The sequence below is a fragment of the Ascaphus truei genome, chromosome 6 (genome assembly GCF_040206685.1).
Source record: "Ascaphus truei isolate aAscTru1 chromosome 6, aAscTru1.hap1, whole genome shotgun sequence".
In the NCBI taxonomy this organism is placed as follows: domain Eukaryota; kingdom Metazoa; phylum Chordata; class Amphibia; order Anura; family Ascaphidae; genus Ascaphus; species Ascaphus truei.
This window is the reverse complement of record NC_134488.1, coordinates 3354305-3374618: the sequence shown is the minus strand read 5'-3', so window position 1 is coordinate 3374618 and position 20314 is coordinate 3354305. Positions and strand designations below refer to the sequence as shown.

The 20314-nt window shown below is 42.5% G+C and overlaps 1 protein-coding gene across 2 annotated transcripts in view; it reads left to right on the top strand.

Annotated features, from left to right (window-relative positions):
* Positions 1-20314, top strand: part of ETS1 (ETS proto-oncogene 1, transcription factor) — a 65937-nt gene that overhangs the window by 34644 nt on the left and 10979 nt on the right. For both annotated transcript variants that reach the window (XM_075603309.1, XM_075603310.1), the window contains exons 2-6: positions 159-278; positions 1397-1597; positions 8583-8660; positions 15679-15927; positions 17960-18220. In XM_075603309.1, the coding sequence (XP_075459424.1) occupies positions 159-278; positions 1397-1597; positions 8583-8660; positions 15679-15927; positions 17960-18220 (909 nt within the window). The remainder of the gene's footprint in view (positions 1-158; positions 279-1396; positions 1598-8582; positions 8661-15678; positions 15928-17959; positions 18221-20314) is intronic.

Below are 20314 nucleotides of genomic sequence, written 5' to 3'. Positions count from 1 at the left end.
AGTTAGTTTTTGTTTCTGTTTAATATTGCCTAAGTAGGCAACACTGTGAAATAAATAACATTATTAATTTCTTGCCTACAAGCACTCAGCACTTCATCTCCCCGTGTGAAAACATTGCTGAAACATATTATTAATGGATATGTACCTTTTAATTGCAGATATGGAGTGTGCTGACGTACCCCTTCTGACTCCCAGCAGTAAAGAGATGATGTCTCAGGCACTCCGTGCTACCTTCAGTGGATTTACCAAGGAGCAGCAACGCTTAGGGATCCCCATTGGTGAGGCCTTATTCAAGATGGGGAGTGGTAATGGCAACTGACCACTGTTTTTAGTGTGAATAGGTCAACTCGTGGGTTACTGTACTTTTAAATGTCAGATGACAAACATTAAAGCTGCAGTTCAGTCTTTTTTTTTTTAATTTATTTTAATTTATTTTTTTACTTCAATAGTTTCATGTGGGCAATCTCTAATTACCAAAAGAACTGTGTAGCTGCAGGTCAATTCGTTCTCCATGTATTGATCGGCGAAATTTGGTGACATAATTAGTGAAGGGATCTGTTTATATTCTGCTGCAGTCCGTCAGTGGAAGCTCATGAATATTCATAAGCACTCCTGCGCTGACATGTGCAAGAGGGAGGGAAGTGCTGACAAAGGGGTGTGCCAGGGCTTGTGACAGGACATGAAGGGGCAGTGCCTTAGCAAAAGCTCGTTAAAATAGAATACAAGAAAATTGGTCTTTCAAAGTTGTTGTTTTTAAAACAGAAAATGCTAAAAGTATTTTTTCTTACTACAGAACTGATTTATTAAAAAAAACACACATGCAGGATATTGACTGAACTGCAGCTTTAAGTGCTACTCAATGAGCCTTTAAGCAGCAAATCTACCCTGCTAGATAAACAATGTATTTTATTTTGTTATACCTTTAGCAGCTGCTGGTTCTTTGCTGTTTCAGTTCTAGTGAGTCTGTCAACGCATTGCAGAACAATGCTCAGGCATCAAAGAGGTTAAACCCTCTTTGGGGGAATTTTCATGCTATTTTACATTTCTCAGGCATTGGGCCTCTGAAGTCTGTGTCATCGGTAAATTTTAAAATGTACAACTTGCAGGAGCCAAACAAAACTGAAAAATAACAGTAACTCATTAGTAGCTTCTGAAAATGAACAGTAGGATTATGCTTAGAAGTAATACTACGTCATAATATGAACTTAACTGTGAATTTATTTTGTAGACAATCGCTGCTTTGAAATAGTATTCTCTATAAATATTCAAATTCTTGTAGTATATTATGACTATAGATAAAGTAACTGTCGTATCACTGCTCAATCAAGCAGTGAATAACTGAATTTACTGTGCAGTCTAATCTAAATCCCACCCCCTCTCCTTTTGTTCCACTCAGATCCCCTAGAGTGGACAGATACGCATGTGAGGGACTGGGTGTCGTGGGCGGTGGATGAATTCACACTGAAAGGAGTGGACTTTCAGAAGTTCCGTATGTGTGGCGCAGCTTTATGTGCCCTGGGAAAGGAATGCTTCTTGGAACTGGCACCTGATTTCGTTGGAGATATCTTGTGGGAGCATTTGGAAATCCTGCAGAAAGGTAATGTGGCAGAGCAGTGTGCCAAATAAAACCGGCATGGTTAACCCAAAATAAATGACCTAAATATTTGTGGAGGATGTTTAATAATATCTTTAAGAATAACAACATTATTTCATATAGCACTTTTCTCCCAATGGGACTCAAAGTGCTTCACACTTGCAATGTAGTGCGCGGTACACAGCACGTAGGAGTTTTACAGACCAGATAAGCTTACAATCTATTTTATTTAAGTAAAATAAACCAAAGTCCGCAGCACTCTCAATAGAAAAAGGGTAAAAAGGTCAGACAGTCAACATGCTCCAGAGCAACGTACTGTACGTTTCAGATCACAAGGTATTTTCTCAAGCTCTGTCTTTTTTTTTGTTTGTGTATATATATATATATATATATATATATATATATATATATATAATAAAGAAAAAATAAAAGTGGCGCTAGTCCTATTAATGAGATGCAATAAATAAAGTCCCGCAGCTTGTGTCCCAGGAGGTAATTCAAACTCCTCCTTATATAAGATTGGTAGAAAATAAAGTTGTCCTCCAGAGCGTGGTCTTATTGCTCTTTTCTTCCTTATGTAGAAAAAAGACAAAAACAAAAAACACCACACACAAGTGGTATAATAGGCGTCGACACTCAGTATCTTAATCTATAGAGAAGTAGAGAACTTGACACTTGCCTGTATATTTGTTCCCGTAGTGCATACTCCTCTATTTTCCTTCTGCTGTTACCTTAAAAAGTGGAGAGAGGCATAGCATAATACTGTTTATTACAAAAATAAGGGAGGTGAGATAAAAATACACTTACAAACGACCAACCACATGGATTGTGGTGGTTTCTATTGCTGCAAGTGTCCTTTAAAAACTTCCTTGCTGGAGCTGCTTTTCAGTCACTTTTTCTCAACTCCTGACTTGTCTGTCTGGGTCCACGGGGATGGGAGGCTTTCTCAGATTTGCGCACAGTCTGTTGTGCCTCTCCGTGTGCAGAGCTCCCTGCTGTTTGTCAGTGTTGGTTAGCAGATCCACAGACTCCACAGGTATGGTGGCTCCAAAAGACCAAAAAGGGGATGTCCACATCAAACTAGTTTCGCCTGGTTTGGCTTCATCATATATATATAACATACACAAAAAATGAATACCGCATCAACAGCCAACAAATAAGTACATTATCTAAACCTATCTTTACCAGAAAAATAACTGAAAAGAAATTATAGAAAAAAAAATTAACTGCTAGGCAGTGCTTGAGGAGTAAAGTAAATATGAAAACACAAAGAAACCTCTAAAGAGCACTCAGACAAATTATGCAAAATAATGATAGTAATTTATTAAATCAAAAAATAATGAAAAACAAAAACAGCTGACTGAAAACCGGCCTGACTAGACAAAAAATAAATGAAATATAAACAGACCCAAGGAAAACTAAATTACCATATAAGACCCAAACATAATATGAACAGTACCTAAGATGATATGACCACTATGGGGACAAGGTACCCATAGCGATCTACAACCGGCCGGTCATTAATACAGATACTGGGCAAAAAAACAATAAAGGAAAAAAATAATAAACCTTTAAAGAAAATACATGAAATATGGTAAAAAATAATTAACAGGCATGCTATACCAGTGTGCAAGGCACTTAATAAAGAAGACCTATAGGCATGAAACTATACATATAGTACATGACATTAAAGAAACATTATTAGAAAGGTACTTCAGTGACCCAAACACAGATGTCAAAAAGATGGATAAATAGGAAGATACCCTTGATAATATGACAAAGCCACAATCCAAGAATAACTTCCAGGGGTAAACAACGAAAATATAATGTCCAAATAAAGTGCTAGCAGGCAGGGCCAGCAGCGTGAGAGTCCCACCAACGCGTTTCGCCCGCTAGGGCTTCTTCTAGGTTCCACCTAGGTTGCGAGTTTTCGAAATACACTGATCTCTTCTTCTGTCGGTGTTACAGTGGATAAAGCAAGAGAGGTTTTTACTTAAAAACAGTGCATCTTGGAATGTATCTGTGACTGAAGCCTATCCCTCCCCCCTGTGCTGTATGCAATTTATGACTTAAGGTGTTAACCGGTCCCTGAATGTTAGTGATGTAAGAGGGTGTGTGTGCGTTTGTGTATGTATGTATGTATGTATGTATGTATGTATGTATGTATGTATGTGTGTGTAAATATACATTTATAAAGCCTCCACAGTGCATTAAGCGCTTGACAAAAGGTGTGTGTGGAGTGGGAGTTTATACCAATGGTGTGGGTAGGTGTAGAAATGTAAGAGGGTGTTGCATTACTATTAGTGTGTGTAGATACAATGTGTTCCCTATTGGTATATAGGGATAGAATTACATTGTACTTTGTTTGTGTAGGAGACAGCTGTGTGTGCATCCATATAGTGCAGTATGTATAGACATGGCCTTTAGCACTCATGGGAAGAGTTCTCTTGTGTCCGGGTAGTGACTGATGAAACTGCGGTCTCGGTTTAGGCCACCGCTAAGTGTCCCGAACAGTTGCATACATTTGTATTCATGCAACCGTCTCTCTTTCGGTGTTCTAAGATTACCTTTGAGTATGGCCAACTTCAGATCGTTCATCTTGTGGCCAGAGTTAGAGAAATGTTCGCCAACAGGACTGTCTCTTGTTCCGCGTGTGATGCGGTGGTGATGCAGATTCATTCTCTTGTTTAGCCCCTGCCCCGTCTCACCTATGTAGTAGCAGCCCCCTGGGCATTTCATGCACATGATGAGGTACACGACACTGCTGGAGGAAAAGGTGAATCTTCTTCTGATTTTGTACTCCAGATTCCTGAGTGATATTTGTATTGTGCCCGCTGTGTGGAGCATTGCGCAGGTTTTGCATCTTGCGTCCTGGCATGGTCTTGTCCCACATTCAGTTGTACTGTTGAATACTTTACTCCTAACCATCATTTTCTTGAAATTATGGGGTTGTCTGTATGAGAATAAGGGTATTTCAGGGAAGACCTGTTGCAGTCTTTTATCTTCATGGTTGTAATTCCCTGGCGATCTTGCGTAAGGCTTCTTGGCGTGGGTTATATGTGACCACCAAAGGTACCCTGACGCTTGTCTCTATCTGTCTGTATTCAAGGCAATCACTTCTTGGTATTCTGGTGGTTTTGTGGATGTGCTTGTCTACAATTCTGTGGTTATATCCATTGGTATATACTGCCACTCCACACACACCTTTTTGTCAAGCGCTGTATGCACTGTGGGCGCTTTATAAGTGTATACATACACACACATGCATATATAAGTGATTGTACTGCGCACTTTGAAAATGCAAACAAATGCAAAGAGTATAAATGATACTTGCGCAAGCACCGGTGCTCCTGGTTCAGGGATAGCCCATCTGCAGCAGTCCAAATAACATGGAAAAAGAGATGATCCAGGGCTCCACGGATTTCAATACAAAAATATATTAAGTCAGAATATATGACGTTTCAGCCATAGCAAGGCATGCCAGTCACTTGATAAAGGCCTTGCTATGGCCGAAACTTTGTATATTCTGACTTAATACATTTTTTGTATTGAAATCCGTTCAGCCCTGGATCATCTCTTTTTACATACACACACATACATACAGTCCCGCCAACGCGGGGGTCTGCCGGGGTTGGCATCCCGGCCCCGTGAGTCAGGGGGCCTGTATTAAGCACTTTTATACCAATAAGCACCGTTATATACAGGCAAAACACTGTACTAGCAATGCATTTATTTGTGACAACGTTTGGGAACTTTAAAACGGCACAATAATTTACAAAGGAAAATAATGTACTTTAAAAAAAAAAACATGTAGCACACACACACACACACACACCCTTCACCCTCCCTCCGTCGGGGGAAGGAGAGAGGAGAGCTGATTCTGACCGGGGCCCTAACACACAGACAGCTGACATCCCGGCTTTTCTAGACTGCATGAGATCCTCCCCCTCCCTCTTGCAGACTCACCAGCTACTCCTGCACAGCACACAGATCAGCTGCAAATGGTTGATTGATGCAAGGGCTTGGGAGATGCAAAGCCAGTAAAGTCTGTGAGTGGGTTTACTGGCTTTGCATCTCCCAAGCCCTTGCTTAAAAGCTGTGTCTAAAGCAGCATGCATTGGCTAAGGGTTGCTCATGTAATGTGAGCATGAGATAAAAGGTGGCAATGTGTGCTCATTTGCATGTCATTTCCCAGAATCCCTTGCTGCAGCGGAAGTGCTGTGTGCTGGGTGATAATGGTGAAAGACAGGGTTGCAGTCCTGTCTAAGACATGCAAATGAATATACATGAATATTTACAGTTGCTATATATATATATTATATATATATATATATATATATATATATATATATATATATATACCATAATACTGAGTTAAGTTATGGTGAGTAAAAAAAGTGACAAAAACCCTTCACAGGAAAGCAAATATGCAAATACAACTGTATGCTCATCTGCATGTCTTAGGCAGGTCTGCAACCCTGCCTTTCCCCATCATCAAGTGCTGTATGCTGGGTGATGATGGGGAAAGGCGGGGTTGCAGACCTGCCTAAGACATGCAGATGATCATACAGTTGTATTTGCATATATATATAGGGAAAAAATACAAATATGTCTGCTGATCACCACTGACATTGCAGCTTTCTATTGGCTGGCTAAACAAGGCCGACACCAGCTGTATTGTTCTGAAAAATAGGATTTATATTCCAAGTTCATGACCGCTTGAGAAGTTCTCCTTTAAAACTACAGTCTAATTGAATAGTCTTTATTTTGGGGGTCGGTGTGTGTGTGGGGGCAAATGTATAGTAGTATTTGTAATGAGGCATAGCTTTAATTGACTGACTATTTAAATTGGAGTCACAGGCACATATATTGTGAACCCAGAGCATAGTGTGGGAACTAAACACCAAAATAAACAAGATATTCCAGAAATGCATGCATATTTACAACAAAGTAGAAAATGTAATCATAGAATAATTTTTTTTTTCGTAGCCGTAGGAAGCAGACCTGCATTGTATCAGTACAGTGCATTAGCTGAAAATTTTACACTACAGACCCCTATTTAATTTGACGTGAGCTTCATTCACTTGAACTCAGGGTTATTAAATTAGGGCCTTTATGAGGATAAACTAGATGAAATTATTTTTACCCCTTTTATATAGGGGGTTGATAAGATTTCCTTTTTCTTTCAATCAGAAAATATTAGATAGCATTCCTGTTACCTCATAAAATTACAAACTGCAAAGTTAATACCCCCGGTATAACGAAAGGCCACACAGAACATACCACCTTAATGCAAAGTTTATGCTGACAATATGGACCTTTCATGCATTTCATTCTAAAGGTACATATTGTTTAATGAAGGACACTGACCTGCACTGTCTCTATGGCTTGCGCTGTTACAAACCACTTCACATATTCTGTGCAGAGAGAACTTGCACATTGCATTCTATTACAGAGCCTCCATCTAGGAAAAGGTTGAGAGAGTCTGTCAGAGTAGTAACGGCATACCCCGCTTTAAGTACACTCATTTTAAGTACACTCGCGAGTAAGTACATACCGCCCAATAGGCAAACGGCAGCTCACGCATGCACCTGTCAGCACGTCCTGAACACAATACCGGCTCCCTACCTGTACCGAAGCTGTGCGCAAGTGGGGAGACTATAGAGCCTGTTACAAATGCGTTATTTACAACATTTATGACGATTGCAGTACAGTACATGCATCAATAAGTGGGGAAAAGGTAGTGCTTCACTTTAAGTACATTTTCGCTTTACATACATGCTCCGGTCCCATTGCGTACGTTAATGCCGGGTATGCCTGTAGTTAGTTTGGCGATGGTGCATGCACAGTGTCATCTGTCATTTTCCAGAATTAGTATGTGACCATAAAATACACTGCAAAAATGAGGTACTGAAATCTACAGGTCTCCCATACCTTCCTGCTTGGCAGGAATAAGCCATACCCACAAAACCATTCATGGTGCTTTGCCAAGTAGAAGCCGTACCCAATAAAAAATAAAGCAGAAAGAACTTAAAAGAAGGTATCGAGTTCAAGCCTAATTTTTAAGAAAAAAAATTCAGACTTCTCCATCAACATTAAAACTTCCATACCAATATTTATTAGAAATGTGATCTGTGCCTATGAATGTGGGCAAAAGAGCCATTTGCTGAAGGTCATATGGAGCTGACATTGGGATTCATGTTTGGTTCACCTGTTTTTAAAAGAATTTACATTGCCCCTAGGCATAATAATAGCAGTGAATAGATTGGTAATGTAGAATCCTACAACAAACAGCCTATTTATTGCTATACAAATTACTCTTTATTTAAGAATAAACCGTGGCCTTGATCCACAAAAGGGTGTTACACTTGTAACATGGCTCACATTCATATGAATAGGTGTGCTAAGGCTAGGTCCTCGCTGCCTGGTGCTGCGCCCGCTATGGCGTGCACTGCAGGGACAGGAGCCGTCCCTCAATGGGTCCGGGCCCGCTACATACATTCCTGCCATGTTGTGCGAACAGATTTCTCCGAAGACAGGAAATCTGTGCTCACAACTTGCAACGGAGCGCTGGCCACGCCTAGCCGGCTGTTCAGCCAATGAGGGCCCCCGGCGGTTCAGCCAATGAGGGCAAACCTGCCGGGTGACGTCTTGGCCGTGTCCTCCATCACCCCCCCCCCCTGTCTTTCGCCCTGCAGCTCGGTGCAGACCTTGGATCTCGGCTGCAACTGCCGCCAGCCTGGCAGTCGCACGTGCAGCGCCAACACCGGGGCCTCAGCCTACAGCTTTAACACCCTTTTGTGGATTTGGACCTCAGACCATAGAGCTATATTCTATTATCTGCTGTGGGAGAAAGCAGTAGTTCATTAGGAGTTGTACTTGTGTAATATGTCAAATATATTAACCCAAGTTTCTTTTTCTCTTCCCCCTTTTCTGTTTCTCTCTACCTTTTTTTTATTTTTCCTTAACCACACGTATATGTTTTCAGAGGACAGCAAATTGTACCAAACGAACGATTTAACTCAGGCATATTCAGAGCCCAGATATACCTCAGACTACTTCATCAGTAAGTATTTACCTCAACAGAATCTACAGTAGCTTGATGACATTAATGATGTTAAATGGATCTTCTTCGATAAATTAAAGACTGCAGGCTCATGTCCTGGCAGTTTGGCATTGGCAGTACATTATTGCAATGGAGATGGAAAAACTACAGAGAAAAGCACAATAACAATGTTGTGATAAAAAGTTTCCTTTTTGTGCACTATTGCAGTGGTGCGCAAAGTGGGGGTTATTTATTTGATTTAATAAAAATATTACGCTCTCTTACAGTAACGAATTCTTACAGAGATCTCTTATAGTAAAATAATAAAATGCAGCCCAAATGGCGATAAGCGCAAATTGCTGATATAAAATAAGCTGCATAAAATCAACATAATATAGAGAGTGTCCTCAATAAGAAACATACACATTTATAGTAATATTTATACTATAAATAGCAATATTTCTTAGACTACTCTACTCACGTTAGTTAGAATAACACGTGTAAACAGAAACTAAAGAAAATAATGTGCAAACAGTAGCAACATCATTTGTTGGGTAACTGAAACTAAGGGAGATCATTTACGTAGATAATTTTAGTAGCTGTATTAGTCATGGAAAGAAACGTTTCATAGGTTGTGGTGATTTTCATGGGACCAACATGAAAATAATGCACCAGAGAAACCAGTTTGTAAGAGAAAAAGTCGGCAGTGTGGTTAATTAGTTTATTAAAAATCTATTGAAATTCTGATGTTGTATCCTTTTAAAGGAGCAATCTGTGCAATATCCTACATATAAATAGGAAGACAAAAGAGAGGTCTCCCACAGATCCCTTTTACCACTGCACAAACAGGCTAATAGTAAATAACTAGCTGAGAGACCCGGCGTTGCCCGTGATGTAATTTTGGGGGGGCGTACGACAGGGTTAGGCTTCCCCCCCCCCTTGACAGCTAGGTGGGTGACTGAGTTGACTGAGTGTGTGGGTGACTGAGTGGGTGGGTGACTTTGGGTCGGTTTGACTTTGGGTCGGTGGGTGGGTGACTTTGGGTCGGTTTGACTTTGGGTCGGTGGGTGTGTGACTTTGGGTCGGTGGGTATGTGACTTTGGGTCGGTGGGTGGGTGACTTTGGGTCGGTTTGACTTTGGGTCGGTGGGTGGGTGACTTTGGGTCGGTGGGTGACTTTGGGTCGGTGGTTGGGTGGGTGAGTTGGGTCGGTGGGTGGGTGGGTGAGTGGGAGACTGACTGGGTGGGTGAGTGACTGACTGGGTGGGTGGGTGGGTGACTGACTGGGTGGGTGAGTGGGTGACTGACTGGGTGGGTGAGTGGGTGACTGACTGGGTGGGTGAGTGAGTGACTGACTGGGTGGGTGAGTGGGTGACTGACTGGGTGGGTGAGTGGGTGACTGACTGGGTGGGTGAGTGGGTGACTGACTGGGTGGGTGAGTGGGTGACTGACTGGGTGGGTGAGTGGGTGACTGACTGACTGAATGGGTGGGTGACTGGGTGACTGACTGAATGGGTGGGTGACTGGGTGACTGAGTGAGTGAGTGGGTGGGTGAGTGGGTGACTGACTTACTGAATGGGTGGGTGACTGGGTGACTGAGTGGGTGGGTGACTGAGTGGGTGGGTGACTGGGTGAAAGTGGGTGACTGGGTGAAAGTGACTGGGTGGGTGACTGGGTGGGTGGGTGACTGGGTGGGTGTGTGGGTGGGTGACTGAGTGGGTGACTGGGTGTGTGTGTGACTGAGTGAGTGGGTGGGTGACTGAGTGAGTGGGTGACTGAGTGAGTGGGTGACTAAGTGAGTGGGTGGGTGACTAAGTGAGTGGGTGACTGAGTGGGTGGGTGACTGAGTGGGTGGGTGACTGAGTGGGTGGGTGAAAGTGACTGGGTGGGTGTGTGGGTGACTGGGTGAGTGCGTGGGTGGGAGACGGTGTGTGACTTACCTTGACCCCGTGGCATCTGGCTGGGGCAGGAGGTGAGTTCGGGAAGCTGGGGGGGGGCAAGAGTGGCAGGAGTCCCGCGCCGCGCTTCCCCTCTCCGGTAGCGGCGCACGTGATGGGGAGAGCAGGAGGCCCGGCCCGCGCTTCCCCTCTCCGGTAGCGGCGCACGTGATGGGGAGAGCAGGAGGCCCAGCCCGCGCTTCCCCTCTCCGGTAGCGGCGCACGTGATGGGGAGTCCCGCGCCGCGCTTCCCCTCTCCGGTAGCGTCACACGTGATGGGGAGTCCCGCACCGCGCTTCCCCTCTCCGGTAGCGGCGCACGTGATGGGGAGAGCAAGAGGCCCGGCCCGCGCTTCCCCTCTCCGGTAGCGGCGCACGTGATGGGGAGTCCCGCGCCGCGCTTCCCCTCTCCGGTAGCGTCACACGTGATGGGGAGTCCCGCGCCGCGCTTCCCCTCTCCGGTAGCGTCACACGTGATGGGGAGTCCCGCACCGCGCTTCCCCTCTCCGGTAGCGGCGCACGTGATGGGGAGAGCAGGAGTCCCGGGCCGCGCTTCCCCTCTCCGGGAGCGGCGCACGTGAGGGGGAGAGCAGGAGGGCCGCGCCACGAGGGGGAAGGAGCCTGGAGTTTGCTGCTGAGCAGCAGGGCCGCGCTTCCTCCGCGGCGCACGGTGAGGGTGATGGTGCGGCTGGGGATGTTGCGGAGCGTGGGGATTTGGGTGAGGTGGGGAGGGGGGAGAGAGTGAGGGGCACCGGGAGAGGAGGGGCACCGGGAGAGGAGGGGGGGTGTGGAAGGTGAGCTGCGGTCCAACTGACGGGGGAGAGTGTGTGTCCCTGTGTGTGTGTGTGTGTGTGTCCCTGTGTGTGTGTGTGTCCCTGTGTGTGTGTGTGTGTGTGTCCCTGTGTGTGTGTCCTTTGGCCGTCACTCCGCCTCAGGCCAATGAGAGGTGTGCGGGGGCGGCCCAAGGGACCAATGAGATTTCCCCTAGGGACACCGGACATCCAGGCAGGCAGGCAGGCATGCATGCATGCAGGCAGGCAGGCATACAGTGCTTTCACTAATATAGTATAAGATAACAGGGATATAATAACAGGGATATAATGCTCCTTGACATGTATCAGATAGGGCTGTACATGTCAAGGAGCATTATATCCCTGTTATTATTTACTATTAGCCTGTTTGTGCAGTGGTAAAAGGGATCTGTGGGAGACCTCTCTTTTGTCTTCCTATTTACTTGCTATGCCAGTAACATCCCTTTGCACCGGCTACGCTATTGCTATCTGGTGAGCGGTTTACTATCAGTTATTTCAATATCCCACATATGTGGGTTTAAAAATAAATAACTATAGAAAGGGACCTCGCTCAGACCCCTAGAAGGTAGAGGCGTGCTGCCTGGGGATGGGCTAGATAGATAATAAATGTGTATCGAGAGTGATACACCAAAGAATCCCCTTTAGATAGGCGCACTGCAGACCTGAAAATAAAGACGGTCAGGGGTAGGATGTAGTGTGTATAAATAAAAAACTTTATTAAATATTTGTGTATAAATAAAAACTTTATTGAATATTAGTGTAATAATGTACACAAAACAGTATATAGTGCTGTACTATACACTGACTAATAATAGACTGCTGTAGGTCTATGTCAACCTCCGTCAAGCGTCTCACTGTGCTCCCATTAGTTCTGTCTCCCTTGAAGTGTGAAAATCTAGGCAGATGCTCTAAATGTCAATAATCTAGATGGGTTATTGTAACCCTATGACATATTGGTAGGTATAGGCTCTACCGAGACTAACAGAGAAGTTCACGCAGCACATCAACGTAATGTGCACACTGCGCATGCGTCATGTAAGTTAAAACAGTAGAGTCTGTTTATATGCGAGTTGCGCATGCGCCGGGGCAGTGCGTGAAGTAAATGTTTGGACGGCCCGTATAAGGTTGGTAACGGGTAAAGGGAGTACTGGGTGTCGAGGAAATGTTCAATAGTGATTACACATAGTGACACACAGAGCGTAGTGCCTATGGATCACTATAGATCGTAGTTTGATATGAACCCAGTATATATGCGTATTCTTTGTACATTGGTGCGTTCATGTGTCAAAGTTTGTGCTGTATCTGGTATAGTGTGCGTCTCAAACGGGCGTAGGTACGAGGATGCTGTGCACCTTTAGTAGCAGGAGTAGTGAAAAATAGTAAACGCAGGTCTGGGCTGCTTGGTAATATTTTCAACGGGGTTTTTTGGTGCCCATGTGACCGCAGAGCTGCTCACTCGTAAACTGCTGCAATTGAGAAAAATGGTATAGCACACGAGACCTAGGTAGTCAGAGCAGCCGTGTCTATACAGGGCTGCATCGAAAAAACATGCACGGTAGTATTTAAAGCAGGCAGGCTATTTTGATAGTGAATAGCAAGTGCTGCCCTGTAGCAGCACTAACACCAAGGTGTTAGTGCTGCTACAGGGCAGCACTTGCTATTCACTATCAAAATAGCCTGCCTGCTTTAAATACTACCGTGCATGTCTCGTGTGCTATACCATTTTTCTCAATTGCAGCAGTTTACGAGTGAGCAGCTCTGCGGTCACATGGGCACCAAAAAACCCCGTTGAAAATATTACCAAGCAGCCCAGACCTGCGTTTACTATTTTTCACTACTCCTGCTACTAAAGGTGCACAGCATCCTCGTACCTACGCCCGTTTGAGACGCACACTATACCAGATACAGCACAAACTTTGACACATGAACGCACCAATGTACAAAGAATACGCATATATACTGGGTTCATATCAAACTACGATCTATAGTGATCCATAGGCACTACGCTCTGTGTGTCACTATGTGTAATCACTATTGAACATTTCCTCGACACCCAGTACTCCCTTTACCCGTTACCAACCTTATACGGGCCGTCCAAACATTTACTTCACGCACTGCCCCGGCGCATGCGCAACTCGCATATAAACAGACTCTACTGTTTTAACTTACATGACGCATGCGCAGTGTGCACATTACGTTGATGTGCTGCGTGAACTTCTCTGTTAGTCTCGGTAGAGCCTATACCTACCAATATGTCATAGGGTTACAATAACCCATCTAGATTATTGACATTTAGAGCATCTGCCTAGATTTTCACACTTCAAGGGAGACAGAACTAATGGGAGCACAGTGAGACGCTTGACGGAGGTTGACATAGACCTACAGCAGTCTATTATTAGTCAGTGTATAGTACAGCACTATATACTGTTTTGTGTACATTATTACACTAATATTCAATAAAGTTTTTTTTTTTTTTTTTTTTTATTTATACACAAATATTTAATAAAGTTTTTTATTTATACACACTACATCCTACCCCTGACCGTCTTTATTTTCAGGTCTGCAGTGCGCCTATCTAAAGGGGATTCTTTGGTGTATCACTCTCGATACACATTTATTATTTAAAAATAAATAAACCAGTTCTGCAGTATTGGATAATACGTACTACATTTTTTTAATTCAACTCTTGAATTAAAAAAAAATCAATTTTTAATGAGTTTGAATATAATGAACATCCTTTGATTTCTGTAGCAGTTTTAAAACACTTCCCCAGCAGTACAAGATCTTTGCAACACTTTCCTGTTTGTTATAATTTGTTGACAATATTCCCAGCAGTTTCAGTTGCAAACTAATATTGGATAATCTTACCTTAATAATTTAACAATGCATTGTAGCTGCTGAGTTACACTGACCAAAGGATTGAGTGAAATGGAAAGGCAGCCATTTAGTGAACCCTGTGAAGCAGGATCTTTACAGGTCGATTACAGGAGAACAAATCAATCGGCATCTTAGGTAATTGGTTTTCCATAAAGTTAATCAAAGGCTGCATTTATTATAAATATATATATTACAAGTGCCGCTTGGATTGCCTCTTTAAGCCCTACAATGTACCTGAACAAATGTACTACATAAAGTATAGGCCAGCAAGGGTTTGTACGCATAGCTAAGTAGATTCAAAGGCTGTCATTATTAGTTAGAGGGGACCCATGAACATCCCATATACTTCCAAGAATTGATAAAGCAGCAAGAAATTAAGTGGAGGTCTGAAGCAATCAGCTGAATGTAGACCTAAAATACTCTCTTCTACTTCTGACTTCATGGTGTCATGTCCTATCCCTCATCCTCCATTCCTGCTTTTAAAGGAGGAAGCAGATGTGGGATGACACAGTCCATACCTCACTATAAAGACTTCTTAAAAGTGGTGCTGGAGGCAAAAGCAATAGGTTTGATGTCCACAGACAGTGATTATGGGAACCGTATGCTGCCCAGCAACTCGGGTGGAAATCACTGTCTCTAAACTAAAGGGGAAATACCTTATAGAACCAACGAGTACTTAAGGCAGTGTAAGTGGTTACATGATGCATTTTTTTAGCCAATGTCTGACACCTATAAGCATTTTTGAATCATTTTTTTATCGAGCAGTTGGATCTCATCTGGCTACTCCCTTTTGTGCAACATCTTTTCAATTGGAGTTTTCATGGCCCAAGCGCACCTCATTTTATCTTTATTGGCTCTCTGATAAGGACAGGGTGGGCTAAAGGTAAAGAAAACACATGAAAGAAGACCATTTATAATTAATAAGTTAACAACAAATCTTTGATTTTAACTTGGTTAGATTTTTTTCAAGGAAACCTATTACATTTTGTAATTCTTTACAACAGGTTATCGTTTAACCGGCTCCATGGGATTGCAACATTGACGTTACGCGGCCTCTATAAATCCATCAGCTACACAGTATGCCATTATTAGGAGAGGGAGTGGCTTAATGAGAAAACCACTGACTGGCACTGAGTTTGAAGCAGGGGAACCTGGTTCAATTCAAGGTGTTGGCTTCTTGTGATCTTGGGAAAGTCACTTTGTCTCCCTGTGCCTCAGGCGCCAAAAACATAGATTGTAAGCTCTGCAGCAGGAACTGTGTCTGCAAAATATCTCTGTAAAGTGCAACTTAAATCTAGCAGCGCTATACAAGGACAAACAATTATTATTACAGTTTTATTATTATCTGATGATAATCCAGCTCATGCAGTGTATTAAAGATAAAGGTGTGCTTAACGTCTTTGTCTGTGCAACAGGTTACGGAATTGAGCATGCCCAGTGTGTCCCCCCCTCTGAGTTCTCCGAACCCAGCTTCATCACAGAGTCATACCAGACCCTGCATCCTATCAGCTCAGAAGAGCTTTTGTCTTTGAAATACGAAACTGAATACGCCTCGGCTCTTCTCCGTGACCCCCTGCAGACTGATTCTCTGCAGGGTGACTACTTCACCATCAAGCAGGAGGTGGTGTCTCCAGACCACATGTGCGTGGGACGCATCAGTCGAGGTAAGAAACACATTTGTGTGAACAACACGCCAAGCGTTTCATGACTTCTCTGCCAGACTAAGCAGCTTGTACATTCCTAACCCATTTATTGTCACAACATCGTCTTGATGTTTCTCATTCAAACTTGGAGCCTCTAATTCATTGCAAGTTCTTCTGGGCATCAAATTGCAAAGTTTGTTAATTTGTGTGTGTACCATATTTTCTTTTGTTTTCCTATTCACATATTTCCTCTTTTTTAAGCTCTCGCTCTCCTTCCACCCCTGCACATTTTCATTTTTCCTTCCCCCATCAGTCGTTTAATACTAATACTCCTACAAAATAAACTTTTTCTTGTATGCCTTTGATAATATACACCGACTGTACTGTATTATTATTAACATTTCTTGACACTGCTATATAAGAAGATGTCTGTTTTCACCTCAAAAACGTTTTCAATAATCATTGTTTTTAAAAAAATATTTAAAAAATTTAACTATTTTATTTCTAAATATGAGCCAAAAATAAAAAAAATACCACTTGGTAGATTTGCATGTCTCAGACATATCTGCAACTCTGTCTTTCCTCATTATAGATTAGCAAACCCTGTTTCCACTGCAGTCAGGAATTCTGGGTAATGACATGCTAATTAGCACAGTGTCACTCTTTACTTCTTATCCATTTTAACATTGCCCCTTATATGCTTATGCCTGCCGTATTTCCAGCACAGCCTGGGATAAAGAAGTGCATAACCTGGAAACCTACTCGCAGGCAGCTATTTCGACCTTTTGGGTCTCATAAGTGCGAGGTTGGTTGCTGGCTATGCAACATGAAGCTGTAACGTGGGTATAACCAGACATGATAAAAGTTATGGTTATGCGTCCTAATCCTACATTAATACAAATGTAAAGCCTCTCTCACTTAGTGACATTAGTAGATATTAAATAACTATATTATTCTATCGGCTAGACCATATTGTGTAAACCATATCGTCTAAGTTCATCATAGGTTGGACTTGACGAATGTATCTCTTTTTTCAACCTTATCTACTATCTATGTAACTACTGTATGAGAAGATACAGTAATAAAAATATTCTGATAAAAGGCTATGAGAGTCTCTATGGAAAACACCTGGAAACAGGGGTTTCCATATGAGTACTACTGCATTTTTTAGGCCTTAATAAATAAAATAAAAAACGTAGAAAATTAAAAACCTTGAAAATCTGCTTCAAAGGGCATCACATAGGAGCTCACTGTCAAATTAGGTCATATTGGAGGGAACTGCACTGCACCTCCTTTCCCTTTCTGATTTCTCTTTACCGATTGTTATCTGGTTGCTCTCTCCCAAACCCATTCCAAATATCTGCAGATATGTTGATCCAATGGAAATGTAGTGACTGGATCACTAAGCTAACCAAGGAGGCTGCAAGGAGCTATTATGCCTGAAATGAGACACAGCTCAGAATAGTTTTGGTGCTTTTTCATGAATCCAAGTGCACAGTCACTAAATAAAAATTCCAGGTGTGAAATTAAATTCTCCCATTACCATTTTGCTGTATTATAATAATGAAACATTTTTTTTAAGTGGCCAATAATGCATAGTTTTGAAATGTAATTAGTCTCTAATCAGATGCTAAACCATTATAGACAAGTGTTGTAGGATTGTGTCCCCTTTATCAGTTAAACGTAGACAATTTTTGGCGGTTTAAAAAAAATCTATACATACAAATATTCTATATACAACTTTAGTTTCCAATATTGGCAGAGAAGGTTATGTATACGTGAGAGCAGAGGCGGGACTAGTGAAAGGAGGGCCATGATGCAAGAATAATTTTGCCCTTACCCCTGGGAGCAGCACCGAGCTTGAAAAGTCCTGCTGAAGGTTTGGCAGGATGTATAACTTTTGTGTGTCTGTAGCTTGCATAGTTGCGGCCTAAGATGAACACGTATCATTTTGGGCTCCCTTATTCTTACTATTAATATACAGAATCCAAGGATAATATCAAGAAAATCTTTAATTTTGCTAATACTTATACCTTCACTTGACACTTAACAGGTAAGCTTGGTGGACAGGAGTCATTTGAAAGTATTGAGAGCCATGACAGCTGTGACCGGCTCACTCAGTCCTGGAGTAGCCAGTCCTCATACAACAGCCTACAACGTGTCCCATCCTATGACAGCTTCGACTCGGAAGATTACCCACCTGCTTTGCAAAGCCACAAACCCAAAGGCACTTTCAAGGACTATGTGAGGGACCGGGCTGAGCTGAACAAAGACAAACCTGTCATACCTGCTGCTGCTCTCGCTGGCTACACAGGTAGAGTCATGTGATATTGCAGACGCTATTTTTCGGCTACTAGAATTGTGCGTACATGTCACTAGGCAGAACACAGTGCACATACACCATAAACTGTAAGAGCCAGAAGGATGGACTCAAGGAAATAAAGAAGAACAGGGCACGAGGGAAAAGGCCAGACAAAATAAGGGATGTAGAACTAGAAGCAGTAGCTCTGCAGGGGGGCACTCACAAAAGACAATTAGATTGTTTCTCAGATACATGGTCACAGTAAACAATATGTTGATAGGAGAAGAAGCAGGCACTCTGGGGTCTTGCAGTCATAAATTTAAATCCAGTAAATAGAAATGTATGATTGGAAGAACCAAGAATGCCTTTCCCTTATTTCTCAGTTTGTCTTTTTGTTTAGTTGCCTGACACCCACTCAGTATGTGACAAAATTAACTTTGTCTTTCCAGCTTTTGCAAGTTTGTTAAATTGGGTCATGATCTCGGGGTCTGATAAGTAACCTTAGAGAAGCGCTCGTGACTTCAAAAGCAACTTTATTTTTTTTACCTTAAGTCACCTTCACACCTTCTGTGTGAGTTGTAGGCTGATTATTATCTTATCTCACAAAATATGGATTTAACAGATTACAGTAGCTGAAAGGCAGGTCGTCCTTGCAACAATAAATTCAAAGCACCTATCCATGCTGAACTTTTTTTTTAACTTTGTTTGAACTGTATGGTCTCTTGGTGCTGGGGCAGCATTTTCCCACACAAGGTGACCCACACAAACTTCATCCAGGGATGGCAAAAATGGGCACCCTTACCTGTTGATTCATTGGCATTAAGCTTGCCGGAGGCTATTTTGGTGAAGGATATTCATTCTCTTCTTAGAAAATGAAATGACGGACCTTCGAAACCGCATGATTTCAATACTAGTGGGTGATATTGCTGTTTGAAGTTTCTGTTTTGTTGGAAGACACGTTGTGAAGACTTTGAATTTAAGTCACAAGCATTGTCTGAGAATTATATGCTCAGGATCGCGGTTTGTGCAGCCCACCTTGTGAGAAAGTACACCTTTGTTTCTTGTGCACACGAATTTGCACTGTATGAGATTGAATTATCATAATTTTCTGTTCAGCTATATAGGTAGAGATGTAGCATTGTTACCTCTGGTTGTATATTCTGCAGCATCACTTCCACTGAATCATATGGAAATTCTGATTTATTATGTGATATCTTGGGCTATCTGTCACGCGCTACATTTGTATACTGTGCAAGGATAAGTTGCTCAGGTTTTATGGGTGCTGCTTGGTACAGTTGCTCTGTAAAATGAGACCGGAAACCTCTGCGCTGCTTTGTGCTTTTTCAGAAGTCACAAAGGTGACTTTTCGTAAGAGGTTCGGGTGTAGAACTCACATCTAAGTCATAAGGTAATTGTAACCCCTTCTGATGCCAGAGACGCCAGCAATATATAGGCTTCTTAAAAGGCTATACCAACACTTATTGAGCAAAGCAATTGTAAGATGTGTACCTCTTCTTAAGAGTTTTCTAACAGTACCTTCTACAGTATGTCCCATAAAAATTATTTAAGACTAGCAGTGGTGTGTTTGTAGGGAAAAAAAGTGCTACAACTTTCTGGTTAGTATTTCCTAACAAGTACATAATCACCAAATCATGTTCATTGTTGATCATCTCTATTCCTTGGTTAATTCCTTTGAGTTCACCATTTTGACCAGCCATACTCCTAGGCTGACGTTCTGAATCACATGCTGATCATGTCACAATATGCTTGTATGGTTAATATGAGATAATAATCTGTTGCCTCTGACGCATGTGTGGTCGGTACATTCGCGGCACCATTCTCTCCAGCCTAACCCCTCAGACGTTGTGTGTCCTGGTTTCACACATTCTTTGTGGCCTCCCCTTGTAGCATGTAGAATTAGGTTTTTCTTTCTCTGCAGCAGCACTACTTCTAGTGTGAAAAATGTGTGAGGAATGTACTATGAGGCACTTATGCCACTATCTGCTGCTAGTTAGTGGGGACCTAAATTTTACTGCAAAGAAATGTGAGTTTAGGGCCACTAAGATGCACACAGCTGAACAGATGTATACAACTGAGACATACACA